This window comes from Uloborus diversus, chromosome 8 (genome assembly GCF_026930045.1).
Source record: "Uloborus diversus isolate 005 chromosome 8, Udiv.v.3.1, whole genome shotgun sequence".
Taxonomy (NCBI): Eukaryota; Metazoa; Arthropoda; class Arachnida; order Araneae; family Uloboridae; genus Uloborus; species Uloborus diversus.
This window is the reverse complement of record NC_072738.1, coordinates 80,075,532-80,098,370: the sequence shown is the minus strand read 5'-3', so window position 1 is coordinate 80,098,370 and position 22,839 is coordinate 80,075,532. Positions and strand designations below refer to the sequence as shown.

The 22,839-nt window shown below is 31.9% G+C and overlaps 2 protein-coding genes across 2 annotated transcripts in view; one reads left to right on the top strand and one right to left on the bottom strand.

The window, feature by feature from the left end:
- Positions 1-7,822, top strand: part of LOC129228257 (uncharacterized) — a 40,351-nt gene extending 32,529 nt beyond the window's left edge. Inside the window, exons 12-18 of the mRNA XM_054862926.1 lie at positions 1,933-2,016; positions 2,915-3,033; positions 3,147-3,351; positions 4,337-4,412; positions 4,791-4,938; positions 5,037-5,116; positions 6,519-7,822. Of these exons, the coding sequence (XP_054718901.1) occupies positions 1,933-2,016; positions 2,915-3,033; positions 3,147-3,351; positions 4,337-4,412; positions 4,791-4,938; positions 5,037-5,116; positions 6,519-6,651 (845 nt within the window). The 3' untranslated portion in view covers positions 6,652-7,822. The remainder of the gene's footprint in view (positions 1-1,932; positions 2,017-2,914; positions 3,034-3,146; positions 3,352-4,336; positions 4,413-4,790; positions 4,939-5,036; positions 5,117-6,518) is intronic.
- A 133-nt stretch (positions 7,823-7,955) lies between these two features.
- LOC129228259 (adenylosuccinate lyase-like) overlaps positions 7,956-22,839 on the bottom strand; it is a 28,611-nt gene continuing 13,727 nt past the window's right edge. The window contains exons 8-11 of the mRNA XM_054862927.1: positions 21,594-21,811; positions 18,491-18,671; positions 10,480-10,656; positions 7,956-8,622 (exon numbers count right to left, since the gene is read on the bottom strand). Of these exons, the coding sequence (XP_054718902.1) occupies positions 8,536-8,622; positions 10,480-10,656; positions 18,491-18,671; positions 21,594-21,811 (663 nt within the window). The 3' untranslated portion in view covers positions 7,956-8,535. The remainder of the gene's footprint in view (positions 8,623-10,479; positions 10,657-18,490; positions 18,672-21,593; positions 21,812-22,839) is intronic.

Genomic DNA, 22,839 nt, shown 5'->3' with positions numbered 1-22,839 from the left:
TATCATAATCGATCCGTCTAACGAAAGAAAAAAACCATCCTGTGGAACATTCAAAAATGGTTGTCAAAAAAAAAAAAAATGTCTTACAATTTCACTCAGATAAAAACAAATCAAAACTTTCTTTTCTTTCAAAACAAATTGCCAAAACAATGAATTACATTAACGGTTGCCTTAAAACAATAATCTTAGACTGAACTGCTTAGCGCCTAACGCGCCAAGCGACCATGCCTTTTTGCGAATGAAGCGGATGTTTTTTCTTTCGCAATAATAAATGTTTCGCCAAACAAACAAAAAGGTATAAAATCACATTAACAGTGGCTTTCAAATCTTTATATATTAAGAGCTGCATTGCCAGGTCTGCCTTGAAAATAAAAATTGTGTCAAGTGACATATATTCAACAATCAGGCTTAAATAAAAGAGAAAAAAAAACACCATGCAAAATTACCCTTCTAAACGATAATGACGGATACTAAAATACTTTTAAGAAATTAAAATGTAAAAGATGGATTTTAAAAGTGTAACCATGGAAGAATGAAATAAAATAAGTTTGAGAAATTAAATGCAAAATAAGGAAATAAACAATGGATGCAAAAAGCATAACTGTGGAAACCCGAAAATAAAATGGTTGACAACTTGAATCAAAATGACGTACTTCGAAATTGATTTAAAAACGCTTGTAACTTTTTTCCTTTGAAGATAGAAGCTAATTTTTCGACCATAGGTCGAGAGAGATCTGGAGTAAAAAATGTCGCTTTATCCAATGATGTCCAAAAGAAAACTGTGGGACCATTCCTTCACTTTTTATTGATCTATTTAATGGAGAAAATAATGCCAAAATTTCAGCTAAGCCTAAAAAAGTTCGAGATAAAAACGCAAATTGCTCCCGTCGTAATGAAGTTAGAGAATTGAAACAAATTGCTTAGAACGCGGAAAATTCTACCCTTTTCAACAATATAAAATATTAATATCTGCAAGTAATTTTTCACCCCTTTAATAGCCAATAATAGGCAATTGACATGAAATTTGGGCCTAAATCGAATAAAAAAGAAATATTTGTCAGATTTTTTTCGAATTATAGCCTATGTTACTAAGTAAGAAAGCACCTTTCATATAGTAAAGGAATTTTTCGAATAAGTGCAGTAGTTCCGAAGATTACCTCGAACATATAAACACACAAAAACTCATCCTCTCTCTTCATAATATTAGTATAGATAATGTTACAAATAAATGATTGTTCTGTCAGTCTAATCATATGCATGTCCTGCCTTGCTTTGTATTTCCTGGAAGATTTGGTTCCATAATTCCTTCATAGTGTTGCAGTTTTCCTGAACAATTGAAATCAAAACTTGCTTTTAACTTCAATAATAATTTTTCAAGTTATATTCTGAATTTTTTTAGAATATTGAACTTTTGTTAAGGGAGATGCCTCCTAAAACGTTTCACCAAGAGATTCTGCCACCGGTTTCACACAATGTGCCTCAGCTCCTTCCTATTTTTAAGTTCCTATGCCACTGGTTCCTTTAAATTTATTTTTAGAGTATTCCTTGTTTAGTTTCTACCCTTTAAATAGTAACGTGTATATTTTCCATACATTACTATCTTCAATTTAATGCATCTTCAAATTATTTTATTTCCTTTTAAAGTTTTGAAATTGTATTTTATGAACTTTAAACATGTTTTTCCTTTAAATTTTTTTTTAGAATTTTCCTTTTTTAGTTTCTACCCATTAACTATTAGCATGCATATTTTTCATGCATTACCATCTTCAATTTTCTACATCTCAATTTATTTTGTTTTCTTTCAAAGTTTTGAAATATTTTATGAACTTTTAACATGTTTTTTTCGGTTAATGTGTAAAGTTTTTAATTGAATAAAAAATCATTATGAGTTTTTTTTATTCAATGTTTTTAAAATTTGGATTTTTTTTTCAGGTAAGGAGATTGCATCATTTTATATGGATCCATACATGAGAGTAGATGAAAAAATGAGAGGTGCTTGGCTAGAAGTTGGAAGAAGTAAATGTTTAATATATTTTAGTATCAGCTATGTTGTTTAATTGCATTACAAAAATTCCCAAGAAATTCATTTCATAGTTAACAATATGTAATCATTAAACATAATTTTATGCTTTTTCCATCATCATTATGATTGATAAAAGGAAGATTTATTCATGTGAAACGTACAGAATTTAAAAAAAAAAACATTACTGCTCATATTAACACTTAAATATACTTTTTAATTAGTATATTATTTGTTATTACTTTCCATGTATTTGGAAATTCAAACTTTAAATTCAGTTTGGATATACAATGGAGTCTCGAAAATTCGAGGTAACTGGGATTTACTTAATCTTGGTTTACTGAAAACTCGGGTTATCTCGAAAATTCTTCCAGTTTTAAAATTTATGCTACTCGGAAGACACAAGTACGAGCACCTTTTATTTCCTTGTATAAAGAAAAGGAACTATTGTCTTCATGAAAAATGTATCACTCAAATATCAATATAAATTTCCTTTCAATTACGTCTAAAGGAATTTTAACTAATTTTTTTCTCGATATCCGTACGCATTTACTTGTGCAAGGTGACCAAAACATAACCAACTTTTCAATCTATTTTTACAATTTACTGAACGTAATGAGTAAGTGTTACCGTAGCAAAATATTGCTATTTTCAGATTTTAATAAAAATCAACTTTTTAGTGACTAAAGATATAACTTAAAATGTAAATGAAGCACTTCGGATTAAGTGGAACCTAAAAACTTTTGAGACTCGGATTTTCGAGATTCTACTGTATTTTTTTTTTCTCATTTGAATAATTTTTTGCAATAAATAATTACAATGGTGGAAGATATATTATATTATCTTTTGAGAATAAATCCTGATTGCTCTATATGCATATTTTTTCTGTTTCAGATCGGAGTGATGTCTATGGCTCTGAACCTTTATCATATTTAGTTTTTAACTTCCACCCTCCGTCATTTGGCAAGCCATCTTTGCTTTCATTTTCAGATTTGAAGGTATTATTTAAAAAGGTATGCAGGGACATGTGTTTTTATAATATATATGTATATTTGGCAGTAATAACAAATCATTTTTATCATTAATTGACACCAGAAACTAATTAGCTCAAATATGGTTAATATAGTTTGGTCATCTACTGCAACATTCATTGACAACTGTTCCTTATACTGAAGTGGCTGGGCTGACAAATTTGGAGTGGGATGTTGTGAATGTGTGTCCACTAGTGATGAGCTCTTTCCTCAGAGATTATAAAACAGTTAAGAAGTTAAGTCAACATGTGGATAGTGGGGATGTGATACCTGCTGACTTACATGAACAGCTTATTAAAAGTAAAGTTATGCTTCAATTTGTGATGAAATTATTGCATTTAGCATTTCAATACCATTAACTGAGCTTCGGTTAATCGAGGTTTCTGTTAACCGAGCTGAGAATGCAGTCTTTTTTTTTTCTTTTTTTAATGATGTAAATTTAATAAAATGATGAATTTTTCAATTTGAAAATGAAATCATTTTCTGGATTTTTTTTTCAATGCATTTTTTAATATTTAACTTGGTACTGTCAAAAAAAAAAAAAAATCAATGGACTTTTTAAAACCTGCTACAAATTATTTTCCATTTTAGTTTTTTAACTGTAAAACATTACTTTTTTATGTTCCCCTTTTAAAAATATTCCATTGCATTTTTAATTAATACATTTCTTAAATTTCCGATCCTGACAAGTTTTTCTACTAAGTTTCTACTAACCAAGATTTCCGACATCCAAGGTACTGGCTGTCCAAATCAACTCAGATAATTGAGGTTTGATTGCATTATAGTTGCTAAAATATTGCACAGCTCAGTTTGAAATTCCTGCCAATGTTAACAAATTATTCCTTGGAATTTTAGATTTTCCTTAAATCATGATGATTTTGTTAAATTTTTAAAAATGGATAGCAGCAAATAATAATATTAAATAATTCTGAAAGCATTGTGCTTTGAAGAGATGAGGTAGTGGTGCTTTTTTTTTTTTTTTTTTTTGGTCAAAAGCTTCAAAAATGTGTTCTATGCCAATTCTGATGTCTATTTACATTTCTAACAGTTTAAGAAATAGGGGGGGGGGGAGGGAGTGGGAGACATGGATGATTGTTTTAAGATCAGAAAGATATTTTTTCCCCCATCCTGGGCTGTACCTTTGCTATAATAAGGATTATTAAAAAAATTATTTAAAAAAAAAGCACAAATGATTCTGTCTCATATATGAACAATGTAAAATATTAATCAAATGATGCTTGGCAAATCTATTATGATCTATATATGTTTTCCTTACTTTTTATAGAGGATCAGTATATGATGGGTTTACGATTGACTGAAGAACTGTTCCTCTCTGCCCTGGATTTGGAACTGTATAGCAAGTAAATATTTTTTTTTTTCTGACTGGTCTTAGTATTCATTTTGCTATGATGATATTACAATGAACTTTATTATTTTGCATAACAACTAATGGTAAAGCTAATTTCACACTACTGGTAACAGCAACGCTACAAAATAGAATTTCTGACCAAAAAGATATCTTGAAAAGTAATTAAAACATTAAAACTCTTCAACATTTTACAAGTATTAAAACAGAAAAAGGTATTCCTTAAACAATAAAAATGGGGTAATCCTCAAATTTAATAGTTATTAAATAGAACCTCAAACAACTTACTATATTATTAAAATTAAAATTATATATTTTAAAAAGAAAGCAGTAAACTAGTTACTTTCAAACAAATTTTATCTTTTAATTTCAGAAATGAATTCTGGCTAAATGCAGCTAAAAGAGTATGGGCTCAATATATGCCGTTTCCTTATGAGAAGAATACCGCCAAACCTTGTTCCTTCCCTGAAATCTTTTGTGATCAATACCCTGCAGCATATTTCTCAAACCTTTGGGCAGAAGTAAGATATAATACTTTATTTTGGTTTATTTTATTTTATATTCCCAAAAAGTATATATATATACATATATATATATATATATATTTTTTGATCCGTAGATGATTGCTGCTGATGTATTTAGTGCTTTTGTGGAAGAAGGGTTAGATGATGATGAAAAAATGGCAAAAATAGGCCACAGGTAATATTTACATGAATCTTATATATTAACATCTTCTTCTAATGTATAAAATCCAACTTCTCAAATGAGTAATGGCAACACTTACTTCTATAACCTCATCTTCTACAGCAGGGTTTCTCAACGGGGGCCATATAGCCCCTTAAGGAGCCACTGAAGAAATTTTCCAATTAAGGGCCAAGAGCTTTGCAATGGGTTTGTGACTGAACTATTTTAAACTGGTAAAATCTTTTAGAGTGGGGAAAATATTTTTTATTTAATTTCGATCAGATCTTTAACTATTAATAAGAGAAAAATTATATATCTTAAATAAAATCTGAATACAATGCACAGAATGTTCATTAGTCTCCCCCCCCCCCCCCCAAACAATTGTTTAACAGATATTTTGAAATAATTATGTCATGCATGTTGTATGGAATTCGAGGAAACAGATTTATTCTCAAAAAGGGACTGGTAATGTGAAATTGGTCCTCAAAGGGTGACTTTGCAACTGTTTTCTAAAAGCTCTTATGGTCTATTTGTTCATGGAGAAACAAAATCAAAATAAGTGATTTAATTTAAGTTGCTTGTTTCAGGGGAAAATACAATTACAATGTCTTTTTTCATGTTACTACCGTTACTGTATTGATTTTGGACTGTTTCCCCAAATATATAATTTATTTTAAATTTTATACAAAGATAACAAATTTTAAAATCATGCGGTCTATATTACTGTATAGCCAATTTTCTCTTGAAAGCTTTATAGAAAAAAGATAAAATAAGAACATGAAAGCAGTCCCCAATTAAATACAATCACATCAAAAAATATAGCTGAAAACAAAAATGAGTCTAGAAATAAATTTAATTGAATAAATGTTTGGAAAGGTTGAAAAAATTTGAAAGTAAACTTATGAGACATGGAAAACATTTGTATGAGGACTTTGAACTGCCAGACCAAAGACTGGAAAGGGCTTTTTTCCCATGCTTCAGGTATTGATTTGAACAATATTTTGTTCATTTTTAAACAGTTAAGAAAAAATTAAGATGAGAAATTATTTTCATTTTGTGTAAATCCACTTCTAATTGGTGAATTGGCTTTGTTGAAAACAGCTTTCAATGTTAAACTTTACAATGTTTTTAAATTTATTTTTTTAAGGCTTCTTTTCAACAAGTACAAATATTTATATATATTAATATTAGTACCTGCAGGTGAAGTTAAAATGTTTTTGACTATAAACCAATAACACTGATAATAAAAAAGCCTTTGTTTGTGTAACCTCATCTCCTCTCCCCCTTTTTTTTTTCTTTCATTTTTACTACACATTACTACCCTAAAAAGGTTGGTCACCTTGCTCAAAACAGACAATTTCAGAATTGCTTGGTTATTTTTCCAATTGACTGTTAATTCAAAAACATTTCATTTCAGGTTTAGAGATACATATTTATCCCTTGGAGGTGGCTGCCATCCTGGAGAGGTCTTTCGCCAATTTCGTGGAAGAGATCCCTGCACAGATGCACTTCTAGTGAGTTACCAGCTCTTGAAGAAAACCCAGAGTTAGCAGTTTGTTTGCATTTAGCCCTTTTTAGAATGGTTTCTTTTCACTTTGGAAGTTATAGAATGAGAAACTTTTATTGGCAGAAAGAAAACTCCGCCTTTAGTTATTCCCAACACAAAAAAACTATTTTTAAAGGGAAAAAAAATATCAAATCATAAAACTTTATATAAGACCAGATAAGTTAATTAGATATGTCATAATTACTCAATGTGAATGTAAAGCTTTTCTCATTGAAATATTTTAGTTCTGAAGAAAATGAAATTTTACCTAGGAACATAATTTCTGTGTTTTTAAGAATAATTTTCAGTTAACAATGTCTGAAATACATTGTTCACTCCCTCTTTCTTTTGGATACTCTTCTCCCCAAGTATTTATTGTTTTGAAAGGTTCTTTTATGTGCGAAATATGAAAATGAAAGAGTGTACCGTCGAACTTGCTTATTACGAGTACAAAGGGACCGCAATACTTACTCGTTATAACTTAGAGTTAGTGAAAAACTTTAAAAATTCATACACACCTGCTTTGTCTGTTCTTATTTCTGTACAGTTCTAAAGAAGTTGGTTACATGTTTTGAACTGTTTTGTGTCCAAGGAATACTTGTGACCCAGAAAACTTCATTTGCACCATTACCTTCCATGAAACAAAAGGACTCTTTCTGCACATCATGGTTCAGATTAAAATTCTTCACCTTTGTCGTTACTTTCTTCATAATTATTATTTTCCATTTGTTAGAGCTATATATCCTCAAAAGTAAGTTTTGAAGAAATGATTATAGTGTTGTCAAAAAATATATAAGTTTAAAATGATTCTCTGCTCCACATTTTTTTTTAAAGGCCCTCATAACTTTCTCAGAATTTATGACATTTCCAACTCCATTTCAGAGTGTTAACGATCCATTTTCCAAGAAAATATAAGCTGAGCTGGAAGGGAATAGATACCTTATGAGCACAAAAATATTGCTTGCTTTAAGAAGGGTTTGCTCGTTAAAAGCCAGTTCTAGTCCCGAAGACTAAACATTGTACCAACCAAGTATTTCTAAATTCCTTGTTAATTAGGGCTCACTATAAGCAAGTTCAACTGTATAAATGCCTCATTTAAAAGTACTACATCTTTATCATAATGTATGTATTACATTATATGTACAAAGTAATTAAAAAGTAAAATCTTTTGGCTATGCTAAGTTTGTATCTTTTCAGAAAATCAAGAATAGATCTTTGAAATTCGAATTTTAAATTCTTCATCAAACAATTTTATTGAAAAGCAATTTTTTAGGTAAATATCATAGCAAGGAAGCCTTTTCAGTGTGCTGAATTTATTTTGTTGTCGAAGTTGTGTTACTCTAATAAATTCAACTCTTGGTACAAGAATAAGGGGATTATTCAACATATATATGAGGCAGCGAGAAGCAAGTTTTAAAGTTTTAAGTAAATTGCATTTAAAAATCAGATCCTAGGTAGGCTTTCATTGAATCTTTTTTCTAAATCATGCTGTATAGCAGTACCCACCAGGGCTACTAAAACTATCTCTTGCACCAAGGTAGAGGAGAGGTTCTTCTATTCTTTGTACTGGTTATCACCAAACCTTTAATTTTGTCACTTACATCCCTTTGCTTCTCACTGCCTCATATATCTTTAAACTCTGAAATTTTCAATGGGTAAATGTTATACAATTAAATTTTATACACTTATCTGAAGGTATTATAACTCAAAAAAAAAAAAAAAAAGAAGAAAACAAGTATCAGCATTTTATTTTTATATAACAAACCTAAAGAAGTAGTTTCATGTTTTAATGTTACAAATTTTCATATAATCTTTAGTAAACTTGATTTCATTAGTCTATCACAGTATATTAGTTTCAAGTGACATAATATAAATGTCTTTTAAACCATCATACTCTTATAACAGCTTTAACGTCTAAATCTTTTTTGTATGCTTCAAGGGCTGGATAGACTTCCTCTTCCAAAAATTCAGTTACCTAAAAGAGATGGCATGCTTATTATTATTTGACTGATTAATTTTCCCTGATTTTGCTTGTTATGTGTAAATTATTCCCTTAAAAATATTTCCATTTAATATTTTTTTTTATTTCATTAACAATGAGACTAAATAAATACATAAACAGACAAGATTGATGATTAAGTTTATTTTTGGATCACTGCATCAAGTTATACAGGCTGTCCAAAAAGTCCTTGAAACATTTAAAATTCATAGAAAACCAACAAATAGTCATATGAATTCGCGGTTTGCACCATAATACTTCACAGGTTTAAGAGTTTTTATGACATCAAAAAAAAAAAAAGAAAAAAAAAGAAAAGGGGGGAAAAAAGAAGAAAAAAGGCATTTAAAAGTAACTTTTAAATTGCTTTTGTTGACATGGGAAAACGCAAACAGGAATGAAAATTACTAAATGAAGAATTACAAGCATAGCATATACTGACACCCTGGCTGCGAAATGCCTTTTTTCTTCTTTCAAACTTTTCACCCCCCCCCCCCCTTTTCGGTGTCATAAAAACTCTTGAACCTGTGAAGTGTTATGGTGCAAACCACAAATTCATACAATTTGTTGGTTCTCTATGAATTTTTTTAAATGTGTCAAGGACTTTTTGGACACCCTGTATTTTGTTATATTCCTTTTTATATTTTCAAAAGAAGTTGTTTCTATTGTCAAAATAGGATGCATATTGTAATCTCAATTTGGACCAACTAAAAAAAATATTGTTGGGTTGTCAGCAAATGATGTCATGCTTTAAAAATGCTGGCCTTTAAAAATGTTTGGTTTTTTATTGTAAATTACTGCAAAAACAATGCAAAAGTAATGTTAACTACATTACTGGATACAACAAATGCCATTAACTTATGCAGAGATGATAATGTGTACATAAATTACAAGTGTTCACTTTAAAAATATTAACGAAGTGTTTCTAAGCTAATAAAGCCTAAATTAACTGATTCTGCTTAAGAGTGTTGCTCTTCTCTCTCTCTCTCTCTTTTTTTTTCTGATAAAAGAAAAAGTCCAAAGCATTTTGTTATATGTTCTTCCTTAAAATGTCTTAATTTCTGTCGTCCAAAACCTTGGAACACAAGAGCAGTCTTGCATTCTCTGGGGGTGAAAGTGATATAATAGAGCAGAGGAAAACTTGGGTTTTAAATGCTACTTCTAATGGAATTAAAAAGGTCATTTCAATAATAACCCGTGAATTTTCAGTTAAGTTAGAACAGAAAATGTTTGATTACACGAGTTCCACTCAACACAAGTTGACATTAATATATAATGGTTTCAATTTCAATACCAGCTGAGACAAAAATTTAGTTTTCAAACTTAATTTTTATATTTTAGGGTTTATTACTTAGCAAAAAAAAAAGGGGGGGGGATAGAAAACTAGTTGTACTATAATTTGCACAAAAATGCCAGCAAGCATCTTCGTTAGTACTCTGAAACTTATCATAAACAGCTCAACCTGAAGAAATGATCATTCACATACGAAGTTTGCTGGAGATATGTAAACTCAATGAATTGATACTCAAAACATTATAACTAAGCTGAGAAAATAAAGGTCAATAAAAATAATGCATTTGGGTTTACGTTTCCATCAATAACCAGGGCTGACAACAGGCCATGTCAGCCTAGTCACAAACTAAGAGCCCCGCTCAGAATCTGAGTAGGGGGCCTGGCGATCAAACTGACTAGGGGACCTGTCAATAATATGAAATAACGTTATCTGAAGTGAAACTCTACCCATAAAAGTAGATGGAATCCAGTAACAGAGGTGTAAGTTAAAAAAATAGAGGCATTTGAGCTTACAGCTCAGTTAATAATATGAAATTTAGTTACCTGCTGTGGAGCTCTGCCTATGAAAGTAGATGGATCCAGGAGAGAATCCAGTTGATCAAGTATAGGAGCAAAGTAAGGGCTTTGGCGAATTCGTTCCACTAAATCATTATCTTTCCCTTCTTTTTTGACAACATCTGCTGCTTGTTGCGAGAGCACACGTATTTCCTCATGGCATACCTTCAAAGCAATAAAATTAATATTAATGTATCTGCAATTATACCCTATATTACAGTAACCACTCGTCATATTGCATTTCTTGGGAGACAGCAAAGAAGCGCGACCTATCCAAAAATGCAATATAAACAAAGTCATACAAACTACAGTGGCATGTCCTCTTAACTGGACCAACCGCTTATCTTTACTAATAATAAAGCTGAAAGTCTCTCTGTCTGGATGTCAGGAGGATGTCTGGATGTCCAGAGGATGTACAGATCTCTGTGACGCACATATCGCCTAGACCGTTCGGGCCCGATTTTCATGAAATTTGGCACAGAACTAGTTTTTTGTAGAATGGGGGTGTGCACCTCGAAGCGATTTTTCGAAAAGTCGATGTGGTTCTTTTCCTATTCCAATTTTATGAACAAAACTATCATAAGATGGACGAGTAAATTACGAAATTATCATAACGTGGAACCATAACATGGATACAAGCCAATTGGCGAGATACGAAATTATTATAACGTGGAACCCTAACATAGGTACAAGCCAATTGGCGAGAAAATTCACCATTCATTATTTGTAAATATACAGGCGAACCAAAAGACCTTTTAATTTTTCTATTATGGGCAAAGTCGTGCGGGTACCACTAGTTCAAAATAAATCTTGAACAATCAAAACAAATACAACACAATCCTAATTTTATTCACTTAGAGGGAACTAATATGTTTAATTAGAGCAAGGGAAATGAGAAAAAGTCGGGAAAAAATATAGAAATCACCCGCTTGAAGCAAGTTTCAAGTAGATTAACAAACATAAGGGTTAGTGCAATAGAAATTAATTATGGTTCCTGTAATTTTAGATTAAAATTACAGCAATATTTACCCAGCAATATTTACAGGAAAAAAATGCTTAACTAAACTCCCACTGCATGGAGGCACTGTCGGCAGACGTTAAAAAAAAATAGCCATTTCAAATTTATTTAGCTCAGTTTTAAGGCATAATAAAAAAATTTTTTTTTTCAAAAAACATGTTTATTTATTTTACAAATACCTTCCTTTGTAAAATACATAATTTTCATTTTGCTGGAAATTTTAATAGCTGATTAGTACTTTTTGTAACTTAATTTTTCACTCTCATATTTTTAGTTTGGTTATTGAATTGAATCAATACTGACTGGAAGGAATGTAACTAAAACCCTATTAGTTTGAATATGTTGTTGATTGAGTGTAAAAAGATTCTTTGCTTTAAATTACAGACAATTTGCGGTAACTAAAGTCCGATAACTCAAAGTTTTTATCAGGTTCCGACCCCTTTGTTTTTAATTCCATGCTAGTTATTCTCAACATCTTGAAGTTAACTTCTTTTAACTCAAAGTTTTTTTCCAAGATAACTCAAAATTTATTTCGAAAGAACGAAAAAAAGAAAGAGAAAAACAAGTGACTATGAGAGAAAAATTATTTCACCTTCACTTGCAATTCATGCACAATAGACCTCTAAAGCAAGAAGAGCACCTGTTTAGCCAATGTGCAATAAAGGAGTTACACGTGCGGAAATGAGTTAGCTAGTTTTCTTTTGTTGTACTGTACTGTTTACACTTTGACATGTTGCTGGACTGCGAATTTGCTTTTAAGCTGTCAGGTACTGATTGTACCTTTAAAGGCTGACCTATGTTAAGATGCGTTCCCCTTCATTCTTTAGTTCGATCCATTGCCAACAGGTTCCTGAGAGCCAGGGTGAGTTATCTTTGCTATTAAAGACGTCTAAGCACGTACTCTGTCAATGATATTAAAAGTAAAAGTGAAACTTCTAAAGCGGTAGAATCCATGAATCTAAACTTGAAACGAATGAAGATGTGCACTTTTCCTGAAGTAGAATAAGCTCTATTCAAGTGGTTCCAGCAGCATCGAAATCAAAACCATATTTTTGATTTTTTTCTCTCAATACTTTTGATTAAAATGAGCATATTGTACTTAAAAACTTTGAAGTTCTGTAAGTTTGTCTGTTATTACATATTAATTAAAATATTTGATGGTTTTTAATATTAAAAGACTGAATATCGAAACTAGCAGCAAGTCGAACTTCCGATAAGTCGTAAGTTTTTCGTCGGCCCCTTTAGATTCGAGTTATCACAAATTGACTATTTTTAATTAAAACATTTTGTAAAGAGCAATATTTCTTCTTTGTATCTTCACCATACAAATGGTCCTCAATCGTCACAGAATTTAAATGTTTTATGTATAGCATGTTTGGTCATGATATACAGGTCCTGTTTAGGTAATCAGACCAGCCGGTTATTAAGACCAAAATGATCCCACCCCGAAAAGGTCCGATCAGGGCTCACAAGAAGCCGTGTCAGCCTAGTCTGAAATTCAGGGCCCGGTTCGGAATCAGAGTAGCATAAATTTTATGAGGGGAGGGGGCCTCGGGCGAAACTGACAAGAGGCCCGCCTTTTGGTCTTGGGGGCTCTGGATGGGATTAACCGGAATAGACTGAAATGATTTATTTGATGTTCAAATAAAAGACATGTGCCTACAAATTTAGTTTGTTATCATATCCGTACTTCAGAGTCAGAAGGACGTAAGTCACATTATGATGGAAAAACTTTTTTCTATGGCATGCAAAGGATGGGATGTACGCTCTTTTAACTCAGGTAAAAAATAGAAATGGATTTTCTTTTTAGAATTACTTTCACATAGCTCGATGCAGAATAGGTTTCTACATACAATGCACTAATAAACAGAAAATCACAATTTTTGGATTTATGTCACTCTGGCTCTGAGGTACAGATACTGTTCAACCTCGAAAGTCGCGACTAGCATGGTTTAACGGTTCTATTTTAAAAAGTGGTGGCTGCTTGATTAAGAAAATGCACCATGGTAGCATTTCTGCTTAGTCTGATATTATTTTATTTTTCTAGACCTGATAAGGAAGGGGAATTAAAAAAAAAAAACACAAACCAACACGCATAATAAACAAATCCAACGAAAAACGAAACAAAGCTAAACAAAAATCCCCTCAACTCTCTTATCACAATTACCCCTATTTTGATAAAATCAGAAGAAACCTGACGCATGCGCAGATTCGTAAAATATCGAACAGTATTGGGATGATTTTCTTAAAAACAAACAAATTAGCTTACCAATTGCTCATCTAAATTTTAAAAATAATTTTAAACGTTTTGATTTTTTTTTTTGGTGAAATAAAAATCTAAAGTTGTGGCATAAAATACGATGAGTTCAGATGAATGTAAAACATGCCAATATTTTAAAATCATTTGGAAGAAGAAACATTTCCTGAGAAATACTAAATTTTTCCATAATTTCTTCTTACCTCATGTTTTCATTTAAAAAATGATTCACTTTAAAATGCAAAAAGAGATTCGTCTGCTTCAGATTCTGTTTTTTCTGAAACAACTTTCATTTCTAGCTCAGATTTTAGACTCAAAAAATAATGTCGTTACCATTGGTGCTAGCCCAAGTACAACATGAGCCTATCTTTTTATCACATGTTCATAGGGCTATAAATAGATTCTGACCATTAAAATGACATAGAAATGCCCTTCTTCTATTCGAAAGTATCCCCTGAATTCCGATAACAACCTTTTGAAAAACTGTTTATCCTTATCAACCTCTAACAAAATGACAGAGGCTCGACTGATCTGCAGTGAGATTGTCAAGTGTCACCTAAGCTTCCCAAGGGTGCAAAAAACTATGCCCTCCTCTTTGCAACAGTTTTGAGGCTCAAAACAGAGGGACACGAAAGGAATCCATTTGAAACGCCTGGATACATAGATTTTACCCCCCTTATTCTGGTTTACTTCCACCTTTGTAAGCAGAAGACAAATATGTATCCAGGCCAAAATTTTTTATTGATTTCCTTTTGAAAAATAGCTTAGTTTTTTGGTACTGAGTTTTGCAATTTGCTGGTCATTAGGAGAGATTTCGATGATCTCTCCCACGGATTTTTATCATTGAGTAGATAGGATGCAAAATCGGTACTGCAGAAAAATGGCCGTTAACACAGGTGGTCGCTCGTAGAAGTTTCAGTTATTATAATAATTATTTTGAATATAAGTTCATTGACTAATCTGTTCAGTTTAATCATCCAGTCTTTACAATGAAATAAAAAAAAATTTTGAGTAGCAATTTGTTTTGCAACAGGATAATAATGTTTTTACTGCAACTAAAATCAATTATTATTATTAATGAAAATTATGAAAAATTAAGAAACTTGTTTGCATTACAGATCTCAAACTACATCATCATACTCTCAACTAAGCATAAGTTATTTCGTTCTTCACCACCCGTTAATGCATTTATGTTTGTTTAGAAATTAGTTCACTCACATTTAAAAATGCAAAAAAAGAGCACGGAATTACGTTTAGAAAAGCACAGAACATGGTCAGATGAATAAGGGCCTGCCCAGAAATGAAGTCACACTTTTATGAAATTGTTGTTTCACATTGTTATGAAAAAGTGCAATGTCACAAACTATCACAATTTCGTTAACACCACTCCCATGGGTGCCACTCTAAAAATTGGCCAGGACTGAAAAGCGCGTGGCTCCATTTCGCGACACCAAAATATTAGCGCTTAGTTTATTTGATGTTTTAGACATATATAATAATGCTAATTCTTGATGCTGTAACTATATAGTAAAACCAAAATGTAAGATTAAGTTAAAATTAAAACCTAAATAAAAAAACAACATATCATTGTCCAAGATTTTTAGGAGGTAAAAGCAGAAAAAGAACTTAATAATAAAATACAATAAAAAAACTTACTATTTGCTACTGCAGAAAAAAAGCTTCAGATTTTATAGTTCATGTTACATAAATAGTTCATATTTCATACAAAAAAAAATAGTAATTAAAAAAAATTCAGGTATGAGATTCTTGGCTATAAGATGCATTGATAAAAACTTTAATAAAATTTTCCAGATTAAGATAAGAATGGTTGAAATCAACAGATTGAGTGACTTATTTAATTATTTTTTTTGGGGGAAAAAACAGCTTATCTTTTTAACTTTAGCAGATGGGCCAGTTTTTTGTCCTCAGAAGAATAAGACCTTTTTTGAGAGTAAGAGATTCAAAAGTAAAGATTTGTTTCATCTATAAAAATCATTTTGAACATGGAAAAAGAAATCCGATGGCCAAAATTTTTGAAAAGACGGAATTCCGTCCCTTGGACGGAAGTGTGGCAACCATGACCACTCCTCCCTTAAAGTGTAACATCATTTGTGGACGGCCTGTAAGCAACAAATAATAAACATCATTATTATCAAAATGAATTGAAAAGAGTAAAAACTATTAACCAATTCTAAAAATAATACTAAAATATTTTCTTAGTAAAAATACCAATGAATGCTTTCATTAACATTATAAAATGCACCACAATTTTTGAAGTAATGATGCATTTTCACATAAATTGCAAGAAATATTTCAATAAAGGTCATACATAGTCTGACCAACGACGATATGGAAAGGCAAACATCCTGTTTGTAGGCGGAAATGGACGTGTCTATTATTTTACAGACATGTTAGTTTGTCTGTCATGAATGTGTGTTTTTGCCTCTTAATTATTTAGACCCAGTTTTGTAAAAAAAAAAAAAAAAAGGACAGTTTGTTCACGGCAATATTTTTTAAAATCTAAACTATATTCAATCTGTATTCTCAAAACAAAAATTAATTGATTTATTACCCTTTTGAGCTTACGATTTTGCTTTTACATTTCCGGACAAAATTAAAACATTCTTTATACTATAAACATTTTTATTTTCCTTTTGTTGTTTCCATAGAAACTTTTTGCTTCCCCTCATTAATGCAGTAAATTAATAAGGCCCCAGTGACAACATAAAACGAGTATAATCACATAGCTATTTTCCCTTCTCTCCTGCAACACCTATTTAAATGGAATCGCCCTAACCAAGGCCGTATCCAGAGGGGGGGCCTGACGGGCCCGCCCCCCCCCCCCCCCGAAACCTGTTGTACCGTAAAACAGAAGAAGCTTTTTTTTTTCTTTTTTTAAAATTCCTATTGTCAGAAAAGGAAAATAACAATTTTTTTTAAATTAATTTTGCTACTATTCAAAATTTATAATATTTTGAAGAAATACAGAAAAAGCAGTTCTTGTTCTCATTAGCTGCAAGGCACACTTGAAATTTAGACCTTTAATTAGGACTTCCTGCTCTCTTTCCCAATTCAATTCAGGGCAGTCCAGGGTCAAGGCAGGCCCTTTGTCAGTTCGGTAGACTTTTCAAGTCTACTTCTGTGCACTTCCTCCTCCAGAGGCGTGCACAGAAATTTTGGGGCTGTCACAAATGCTTTTTTTGGGCCCCCTCCATATTGTTTACCCATATTTTCAACCCTAGGTTTAAAAATATTGGGCCCCATTTAAGCTCGGGCCCGGGCCAACAGGTGTCCCTTCTCCCCTCTGTGCACGACCCTGCCCTCCTCCCTCTAAAACTGTTATAAAACTTACACTGTACTGATTTCGAACCGGGGACTTCCCAAAGGCTGGGCCCCTAGTTTCCGATTAGGCGAGTATCTTGTTACCAAGATGTGCCAAATTCAGCTCCTTGATACATCCTGAGTAAAAAATGCAAAAATCACGATTCTCGCGTTTCTGTAGCATAATTTTCAAGATCATTTTTGTGACTGATATGTTTCTTGTCTTGCATTTATTTAATGCCGAATTCAGTATCATGGAAGTTCTTTTGTTATTGCTTGTTTTTTTTTCTTTACTTCTACTGCATACTGTTAATACCTTAAAGTATGAGAAAAAAATAACACTTACTCTACTCTCTTTCATTTTCTGCACTACTTGTGATTGAAAAAAAAAAGTTTGTTTCAAGAAATATTTCGTTGCATTTATTTTTAACTTAAAACGGGTGTGTCTTTCAAAGTTATAATCGTTTTGTAAGACTGTGCAATCAACTTCTGAAAAGTGTAAATAAAAAGCTTCAAATAATTTCAACTGTTCGAGAGTCTTTGAAAATTATTTAAGTTTTTGAAATTCCTTGAAAAGTTCTTCAATTTTGTATTTTATCAAGAAAATAAAGTATGAATTGTCCAAATGACTAGAATATTACTCTTCCGTTCTTATTTTCTGAATGTCTACACCATTTCTTTTAAACTGTTTTGTACAATTTTCATACTGTAGGGCAGTTAATTGAAAAAAAATGGGGGGGGGGGGGGGGGGGGTAGGGAGAGTGATCAAAAATAAACTTCACTAAAAGCCAATATGAGCAGATGGCGGGGTGCTTCTCTTTTCTCCTCTCTCGTTTTTCCTTTCTGTCCATTAAGTTCCATGATTTGTCGAGCAAGCAATTTTTATTTTGTTTGATCTTGATTTGCAAAAGAATGTATAACTTTTAAAAGACTTTTTTTGTCTATTTTTTTTTTTTTTTTTTCATATTTTTGTTGTCTCAATTACCTAATATATGGCCTCAAAATACAGAATTTTCTACATCTGACTTAAAGGGACACTCTCCTGTTATCCTTACCACTACAAGGTGAATAAGAAAAATAATAAGAAATTAAAATAAGGACACAGTGGAATCATTAAAAATCGAGACAAAAAGTCTTCTATGTTAACATTTTTATGCGTTTGGTGTGTCTATATATACTATATGTGTGTGTGTGTGTTAGGGCAATGTGCTAATCCGGGCCCCTCCCGAAAAAAATTTCTGGACACGGCCTTGGCCCTAACTTGGCCTCTTGTCATATTCCATGTCTTTGGAGGTCAGATTGTACAGCCCTCCTCATCAGTCAAAAAATTTTTTGTGCCATCATGTTTTTTCTCAAGAAATAAAACCGACAGAACAGATTTACAATAATGTTATCTATCTTACTTGTCTATCCCCTCCTGCTTTAACCATAGCCATAAGAAAATTCTCCGTTGCCATGAAGGGCAGTTCCTGCTTCAGATGCCTCTCAATTACCTTTGGATACACAACCAAACCGTCAGTGACGTTTTGCAGAGTGTTTAGGAAAATATCAGCAGAGAGGAAAGTTTCTGGTAATGTTACTCTTCTGTAAATGTAAAATATTATACATTAACTTTTTTAAACCTTACAAACCATTTTTAAAATATTGTATTTCAGACATGTGACCCAAATAGGATGAAAAATACTGAAATTGCTTGGCAGTGCAAACTAACATAACACTATTAGTATATTGCACAACACCTGAAAGCTCTCCAATTTATTTTTGTATCTACATACTTGCTAACCTTCGAAGGAAAAAAAACAAAAAAAAAACAGGAGATTCTACTACAGGTATATAGATAATTTGCCAGTGATATATTTTACATCTTAATTATAATTGTATGCTTTAAAATGCCATGAATATCAAATTCCAATTGAAATAGGGATATTTCTAAGACGTAAGCTAATTGGTAGCATAAAGGAAAAAAAATACTGCAAAAGAAAAATTGAATAAAAGGAGTGCCTTCACTTCGTACATTCCTTAATTCCCACCAAAAAAGTACCTGGAAAAATTTAATTACTAAAATTCGTAAAAATATAAATAAATTATCAAAATAAAATAAGTCAGTATAAGGTAGCACATGTTAAAATAGTTTCCAACCTTCAAAATAATTGAAACATTTTCCAGATGCAAAAGAATTTAAATCTGCTTCAATCTTCAGCAGGGCACGTGGTTTGTTGGACATGCAATGTGGAAAAGGTTCCAGAAATAAATTTTTACTGATTGAGTTATTAATTAATTCTTTTAAGTAAACGCTTGAGCAAGCCAACTTCTTTGGTACAGTGAATTTGGCGCCCATTTAAAAGAAACAATGGACTTTTTCGGAGGAAAAAATAGAGTTTTTGCAGCATACAAATAAGTGTTAGGAAAATTGAGTATTTAACAGTATCCTTTTTTTGGCGTACCTACATATTATGCTTAGGAAAAAAATGGTGCAGATTCACCCATAGATGTAGCTCTGTTACAAGTTAGTGCAGAAAACCTATTTAGCACTCTCTAGCATAATAATTGTCATAGAATTCATATCCCTAGGGACAAAATTGGTTCCAGTCTGTATTCTTATGCTCTATATGGAGTTCTACTCTTCTCTGGCATTAGTGGATGACTAGAAATGGGTGCCATCTATTGAGGAAAAAGTTTTTGATGACAGATAGAGATAACTGAAAAAACAGGAGCAAATGGTAAAAATGGGAAATCGGGAGATGGACGTAAAAAGCGGGAGTCTCACTTTAAAAACAGCAGAGTTGGCAAGCATATATCTATATAGCAAACTATTTTAATTGGTTGCATGAGTTAACTGGAAGTTTGTTGAATTTAGCTTCCAATGCTCCTTCTTTTTTCATGCATACAATATTTTGCTCTCATAAAAAACTGAAAAATCACATGTCTGTTGAATAATTCCCTTTTGAGGCTTGCATTTTTAGTTTAATGCATTCATATTTTCTCATCCTTTAAGCTAACTGAATTTAAAAAGATGATTATTTAGGGACATGCTAAATAATCTTAAATAATAAAATTTTAGAAAAAATTACTTGTTATTAATTTGAATCCCTTAATTATATTAAAATATAAAACCAATATTAGGTTATGCCAAAAAAAAAATAGAATCATTGAGGATTTTAAACATAATTTAGTGGTCTGAAAACAGTCAAAATGTAGAAATAAGGAAAATTACGAATCTGTCACAATCAGTTTAAAAAATTGTTGAACCAAGTAAAAGGTGGGTGAAATGAAAAAAAATATTATTGGGAAAAAGCAAACTTATTTTTACTTCCTTTTACAAAAAAGGAAGTATTGTATCCGCAAAAAAAATTTCACCCAAAAATCGACCTTAATTTCCATTTTGCTAACCCCTAAATTGAGTTGAGTTTTTGGGTTGAGTTTTTTTTTTCAACCTGACCACACGTGGATATGTGCCTAGGAACGTACAGACAACCGAAATATCCATTTTGACGATCTCCGAGTTAATTACGAGTTTTCTCGTGACGTCTGTATGTACGTGCGTATGTGTGTATGTATGTCACATAACTCAAGAATGGAATGTCCTAGAGAGTTGAAATTTGGTACTTAGACTCCTAGTGGGGTCTAGTTGTGCACTTTCCTTTTTGGTTGCATTCGTATGCTCCAAAGGGGGTCTTTTGCCCCTTTTTTGGGGGAAGTCATTGTTAATTTTGATGTAAATTCAAGTGGTGTTATAATTTGGCAGACACTTGGCAATATATCGCCAGTCTTTTGGTCACCAAGTTTTGTCGCCAACTTGGCGACAAATTTGGCGGGGTTTTTTTTTTCTTTTCAATCTGGTTTCAATTTGGCCACTGTTGGTGATATTCAGAGAGTAAACTATTGAATCATATTAAAACTGCCAATAATGAGAAAATGACATTAAACTGGTGTAAAAGGAAGTCATGTGATGCACACATCAGCTCGTTTTGTATGAAGAAAGGACCCTACACAATCTATGAAAATGAAATTTTTTGTGTAGAAGCAATTTTCTTACTACTTCCATATCATTAATTTTATATTGAACTACTACACCGCCACATTTTCAGCTTTATGTTCACACGTTTGGATATTTTTATTAAGATAAAAATGATCACAAAAATGATCATTTAAAAAAAAATAAAAATTCAAAAAATTCAACTTTATTCACATACCATACGATGTTACTCAAGAAAAGTAAAAATGAGCTGCAATTTTAAATTGCAGCTCTTGAAAATGAAAGAAGCAATTTAAAAGCTCCAAACACAATTTATTTTGCCGTGTATGTTGAGTCTGCCTCATTTTAAGCATTAATTGTGGATATAGGAGAATTTTCAACAACAACAGTACAAGAAAATATTTCAGAAAAAGATCAGAGGAGAAAAAAGAAGAGCGAAACATGGAAACATAAGAGAAAATTAAGAAAAGCTTAAAACCATGGATTCAGAAGATTTTCACTAAAATAAACTTCTGATGTATTTTGAATACCTATTTGCACTGTCATCTAATGTACGCTCCATCCATTGAGTTGAGGCAGTGATCAGAGCATTAATGAGATAGCCCATGGGCAGTTTTGCAAGTGCACAACATCTTTCACTGCGCATGGGGTTGCGTTTGTATGCCATAGCACTTGACCCTATTTGAGTTTTTTCAAATGGTTCTTCTATTTCTTTCAGACTTGCCAGCAGTCTTAAATCTGTACAAATCTGGAAAGTAATGTATCACATTATATCTTTGAGAATTCATTTACACAAGACAATACAACCTCAACATCTCAAATCTCTTGGGAAGAGAAAAAAATTCGAGATATCAAGGTTTTGAAACAATTGCACCAGTAACTTTCACGATTCTGCCATGGGCAGGTAAATGGCAGTATCTGCAGAAATTAGTTTTAGAATTATTTGAAGAAACACATTCTGGATTCAATACCATACTTGCCAACCTTCGAAGAAAAAAACAGGAGATTCCACTATCGGTATACAGATGATTCACCAGCGACATATCTTTACAACAGAGTTATTAAACTATGCTTTTAAATGGCATGAACACTAAACTTAAGGTGAAATGGAGATTTTGTGCAAACGTAAGCTAACCAGTAGCAGCTAGAAAATCCAAATAATAAGGAAAGATTTTGCTTAAAGTTTCGTACACTCCCCAGTCTCTACCAAAAAAGTAGCCACAAAAATATAATTACTAAAATCCGAAAAAAAATATATAATGAAAATGAAATATAAAATAAGTAGGTATAGGGTTGCACATGTTAAAATAACTTCAAACTTTCAAAATATTTGAAATCATTTCAAGATGCAAAAAGATTGAAATCTGTTTCAATTTTCGCCAAAGCACGTGCTTTGATGAATATGCAATGTGGAAAGCTTCCAAAAAATTAAATTTTACTAAATGAGTTGGAAATTCTTACTCCCTGACACTGGTAAATTTGAAAAGGGCGCCATCTATTGAGAAGAAAGGGAAACCTTTTTGATAATTAATAGAAAAAAGTACAAAAACAGAAGAAAATCTTTAAAAACGGGAGTCTCCCGTTAAAAACAGTAGAGTTGGCAAGTATGCAATACTAACAATAGGGTTGGAATTAGATTCTTTTTCAGTGGAAACCAAATAAGCAAGCTTGTACAATAAAGCTCACGCACAATTGATGATAAAAATGCACAAAAAAGAAAAAAAGCGGGGAAACGTTTGCAGCTACTGCCTTTTACCTGTCCATGGCAGAATTACA